Consider the following 5,127-nt stretch of genomic DNA (forward strand, 5'->3'; position numbering starts at 1 on the left):
CCGATCTCACACCTTCGACCTCGGGAGGGAAGAAGGTTGATGTTCCAAGAAGGCCCACGTCTGAGGCCTTTCTGCAAGTACACTCTCTCTCTCTCTCTCTGTTTATATGTATCCCTCCCGCTGTTCCTCTCTACAGGGGAATGATCTAGTCTCGTTAAGGCGGATTAGCCCCTAACGATGCTCATCCGTTTTGCTGAAGAGAGCTAGCGTTTGTGATTTTTTTTTTCTGCTTTTTCAGAGATTTTTTTACGATTCCTGCTCCTCTCGGGATCCCCGCCCCGGGTCCTTCATTGTTCTCGACCCCGCCCGTCGGTTGGAATACCTGCACGTAAGTCGAGCATGAGCATGAGCATGGTGCAAAAACCAGTCCCAAGCCAAACCAGCTCCAGACGAATTTATGTTCAACAGGCAGACTGTCAGGCTAGAAGTATTTTTCCCTTTTTTCCGCTCTTTCTCTCTCCGTATCCGCAACATCCTTTAGGGTTCGCTCGAAAGGAGCTGCAACAAATTATGAACTTTGCTTTCGCTCCTTGACGGAAAGGAGTGAGGTGCGCTGGGGAGGCATGTGGCCAGATGGGCTGCGGTGAAGCATTGGGTGATGTGTTGGAATACAGATAACATCCTTCTAAAATACTTTGCACTTTATAGCCACTATTTAGACGTGTTTCATGTTTGCCCTGTGTGACACTTAGCCGTGACCGGCTTAGGGCTTCACTTCTTTTCTCGCTAGCTCCATACCACTCGCCCTTCGCTATGCGCACAAAAAGTGATGATTGTTAATGGTGCTCTTAGACTGACAAACGACACGCTTATGGTTTCTGATGGATTGGCATTTTTCACGATGCTGTTCCCACCCCTTGCCACCCTGCCGGTCGTGAGCGGTTGTGTGGTGTAATGGGACTGTTGTCTTTGCTCGCACCATTATCGTTGACCGTAACCTCGGGTGTAGGTTAGATATGCAGTCATTTGCTACCGTGAACCGTCGGGAGCGAGTGAATCATATGCTTAAAGCCACTGCAGCTTTCAAGTCGATGACGTTTTGTGCAGGACTGCATTTATATTATTTTCATAAAGGCATTTACATTTACATTAATAAATCTTCTTATTTTGCATGTATTAAAAAAACAAAAACCTTACTTTAAGCTGCATAGATTCTGCAACAAATGCACCGCAGGTCTAAGTGCGTGCCCTGGTAGGAAGCGGAAGAATCTTTAACATTCCAACCATCGGTTGTGCGCACAACTTTTGCCATAAAAATATGCCCTCAGACCTGCTCTGGCAAACTTGTTTGCCCTTCCTGTTTTACTGTTCATTCTTGTTGGAACGCTTACTGCTGCTGCTGCTGCTGCTGCTGCTACTACTGTTGCTGCAGCGTTCATGTTGTGCATAACTTTAAATTGTGTTTCTACTTAGACAGAAAAACAGATAAAAATAAAAGTAAAACAGTTGTTGGCGATTTAAAACATTTTCCCAAATCGTTGCACTACTTTCGTGCTGTTTCTTGTCCTTTTGTTTTAAGCAGTTTCGTAGAGCTTGTAATCATCAATGGAAATGTAAAGAAAAACGGCTCCAACGCTCCAACTTACCGTACAAAATGCCTGTATGTTGCTGTTTATCGTAGAAAAAAGAACCTTCTGCAAATAACCCCTAGAGCTCAAGATCATTCGTCATTACGGTAACTGTTTCTCAAACTCCTTTTTCGTTCGTTTATCTCTTAATTGAATTACTTCAAACCCAAAAACCCACTATATACACTCCACTGCAATCACTGATCCACTGATCGCTTTTAGTGTGCTTTTGTTTCAAATTTTAATGAGACATAAACATGGGAGCGATGCATAAAACCACCATAAGCTACTCACCCGGCTAGAGTAGTTGCCGAGGGGGATGCTTCTTCTTCTTTTTTTATTAAATTTGCAAAACATTGACTCTCCTCTAGGGTTGCAGTGTGCTCAGCATCTGTGTGTGCCGGTGTCTGCTAGCGAAACGGGAGGGAAGGAGCGAGCACAGAAAACCGCGATAGAGTAATAAAAATAGCACTTCCTGCCTTAATGCGCTTTTTATGCTGCTGCCAGAGAACAACAGCGGACCCTCTTCGGTTGGTGGAGCGCCCGCAAGGAAGGGTCCCGTTCGGCATCGCGTTGCGTTCAGCGGGATCGGTTTCGATTTCCACTCCCTAGTACATCTTTAAGCAAGCAAGGAAGCATGGAGGGTGCGTTGGTGAAACCGAGGGTGGATAGTGATGGTGTATACATCGGCCCGTGGCCCGGCTTAGTGTCAAATATTTTCCTTTCGCTTTCGTAGCCCGGGACTGGCAGCAATCCCCTCCGCCCCGGGAACCGTCCACATAATCATCAACATCTTTGCCGTCTTTGGTCACGGACGCACGGGTGTAAGGACAGTGTAAGCATGCTCTCAGGATGATGCTGATGACGACGACGATGATCATCATCATAAAATAGCGTTCCTCGAGTTCCCTCGCGTCTCGGAGAACCCCCTAACCAAGCCCGGTCCCCGGTGAGGATGTCTGGCGTGGCCTTGCTTCGAGTTTCCCTTCGGCAGCTTCAAGCGAGATGGCGAGCGGATGCTTTCCTTCTCCGCACCGAAACAGACTCTCGAAAATAATTGAATTGAACTTAATTAAATTCAAAAGTTTCAACTAAATAGCGGCACCAGCAGCACCAGCAGCTAAGGAATGGCTGAAATCGCTGCAGAGACGTGCCGTGTCCGTGTCAGTGCGCGGTGGAGAGAGAGAGTGATACAGTTTTCCCTTTTGTTCACCTCTCATTGGACGTTTACTTTCCGTTTTGTCGGGCACGCGGCCCAACCGAGGGCAGCAGGGTTACGCTGCGTTTTCGCTCCCAGCACTTTTATAGCCATTTCATTAGCTACGCTGCTATGCAGATTCGCCTATGAGCTCGCGGCACTGTCGCTCATGCAGCAGTAGCAGCCCCAGAAGCAGCAGCAGCAATCTCTTTCAATTTTTGTTCCAACTCCCCGTGCAGCACTCGGCTTGATTCGCCTTCTAGCGTCGTATCTTGACGCGGAACAGCCGCACAGGGAAAGCGATTGAGAAACGGAGGCAGGGGAAAAACAGGCAAAAAAGAAAAGCTGCAAGGCCGTATGGTCTGGGCTGGCTTTGTGTTTTTCTTCTCTTTCGCTACATCGCTTTTACACAGCCAATGGTGTGTTATGGAATGGAAGGCGATCGGCGACCGCGGCGTGGCCACTGCCAACCGGGGATCCCTTCGCTTAATAAGCTTCGGTGCTGGCTCAGAGAAGTAGCAGAAAAGAAAGAAGGACGAAAAAAAAAGAAAAGCAAGCGATCGTTTGGAGCGCTTTCGTCCTTGGCACGCTAATAGTGACTTCATCGAATGGTGGCGGAACTTTATCATCGGGACAGACCGGAACTGGGGCTAGTTTCAAGAGTGGTTGGAGGATGGTTTGACCTTTGCGTTGAATCTGAGGCATAAAAAAGGTCCACGGTTCTTAATTGATGCTGATCTTTTGTTGGTTGAGGGCTAGTTGGTTGGTCTATTAGGAATGAAGGAGGAAAGAATGATCATTAAATGCACGGGATTTACGATTGTTTTTTATATTGATGTTTGAAAACAGAACTCTTTCGTTCGTTCGTTAAAATGTATTAGTATGAATGCATGATAGTGTAAATGTGTCAGAGCGTCAGAGCTGTTTTGGTGGCGCACAAACGCTGGTCAAGTCATCCTCAATCCGCGATACGGTGGCTAATCTGTCCTCCCCTTCGACTCAACATCGCTGCTCTGTTGACGTACAATGTCAAGAGTGGCGCTGCGCTCTGAGAGATGGGTACGAGTGGTACCAGCTGCTCACCTAGTTCAATTCGCAAAAGATTACCACAAGCATCCAGTTGATAACAGAAGCTTGTGTTCCGTAGAGCCTCACATGTGAGCATTGGTTTGTGCGCAGCTAAACAAACGCAAATCGTAATGGCACAGAGGTTATCATGCTTGGTGTTTGGGTGGCTGGTCTAAATCGTCCCTCCGCATAGCTTTGAAGCATCTTTCTACATTAATCTGCCAGTTGTCTCGGGTGTTACGCAAATACAATTCCGAAATGAAGCGAATTCTCCAGTTCCTAGTGTTCTGTGCGGCCGTGTGTATTGGTACAAGTGTGCGTAATCGTGATGATCAGAAATATACCAATCATTTAGCGTATGGTGTGCTGGTATATGGAATGGAATTGATCCTGACTAAGTTCGAAGTTGTAATGGGCAAGCTGCAAAAAATGGAAGACAAGTTGCTGCAAACGGAAAATAAATTACAGAAATTAGAGAACCAGATCAACGAACATCGATCGACTTTGCAATCTGAACTGTTTACCGCGTTTGGAAAACTGGAAAATCAAGTCGTGTTTAATTTAAGTGAGCTCCAATATCGAAACCAGGAGAAGATCGATGTAGCGATACATAAACTCGAACGAGACTTAGGTCGAGTATTGCATAACCAGGATCGTCAAAGCACTTTCTCCTCGTGCAAGGCTGTAACATCGAATATCTCGGACACCTATCTGATCCGTTTGAAGAGGAATAGTCAAGCATTCAAAGTGTATTGTGAACAGAATGCTTTCGGTGGTGGATGGATCGTGATCCAGCACCGTTACGATGGTTCATTGGACTTCTACCGTGGATGGAATGAGTTCCGCGATGGATTTGGTGATGTAGAGAAAGAGTTTTGGTTGGGTTTGGAGATAGTCCATAAGCTAACAAAGGCCCGTAAGCATGAACTGATCGTCGAATTGAAGGACCTTAGTGGAAACTACGCATACGCGCGATATGATGCATTCGAAATAGGGAGTGAGGATGAAGATTATGCCTTGAAGGATCTTGGAGCATATAATGGAACTGCTGGTGAATCAATGTCGAATAATAAGGATGAGAAGTTCTCAACGAAAGATCGCGATAATGACCAGAGCAGCTATGGACAATGCGCTCATGAACGTGAAGGCGCCTGGTGGCACTTTCAGTGCACTTTTGCGAATTTAAACGGGCGGTACATGGACGCTGACGATGATAAATCAATGTACTGGGATGATATGAAAGAGCGGAAAAAAATGATTTACTCAAGAATGATGATACGTGAGGTGGAATAA

At 46.3% G+C, this 5,127-nt stretch overlaps 1 protein-coding gene across 1 annotated transcript; it reads left to right on the forward strand.

Annotated features, from left to right (window-relative positions):
• The first annotated feature begins 4,092 nt into the window (after nucleotides 1-4,092).
• Nucleotides 4,093-5,127, forward strand: LOC126576713 (fibrinogen-like protein A). The gene has a single exon (XM_050238022.1). It carries the CDS (start codon nucleotides 4,093-4,095, stop codon nucleotides 5,125-5,127), a length of 1,035 nt encoding a protein of 344 aa, XP_050093979.1.

This window comes from Anopheles aquasalis, chromosome 2 (assembly GCF_943734665.1).
Source record: "Anopheles aquasalis chromosome 2, idAnoAquaMG_Q_19, whole genome shotgun sequence".
In the NCBI taxonomy this organism is placed as follows: Eukaryota; Metazoa; Arthropoda; class Insecta; order Diptera; family Culicidae; genus Anopheles; species Anopheles aquasalis.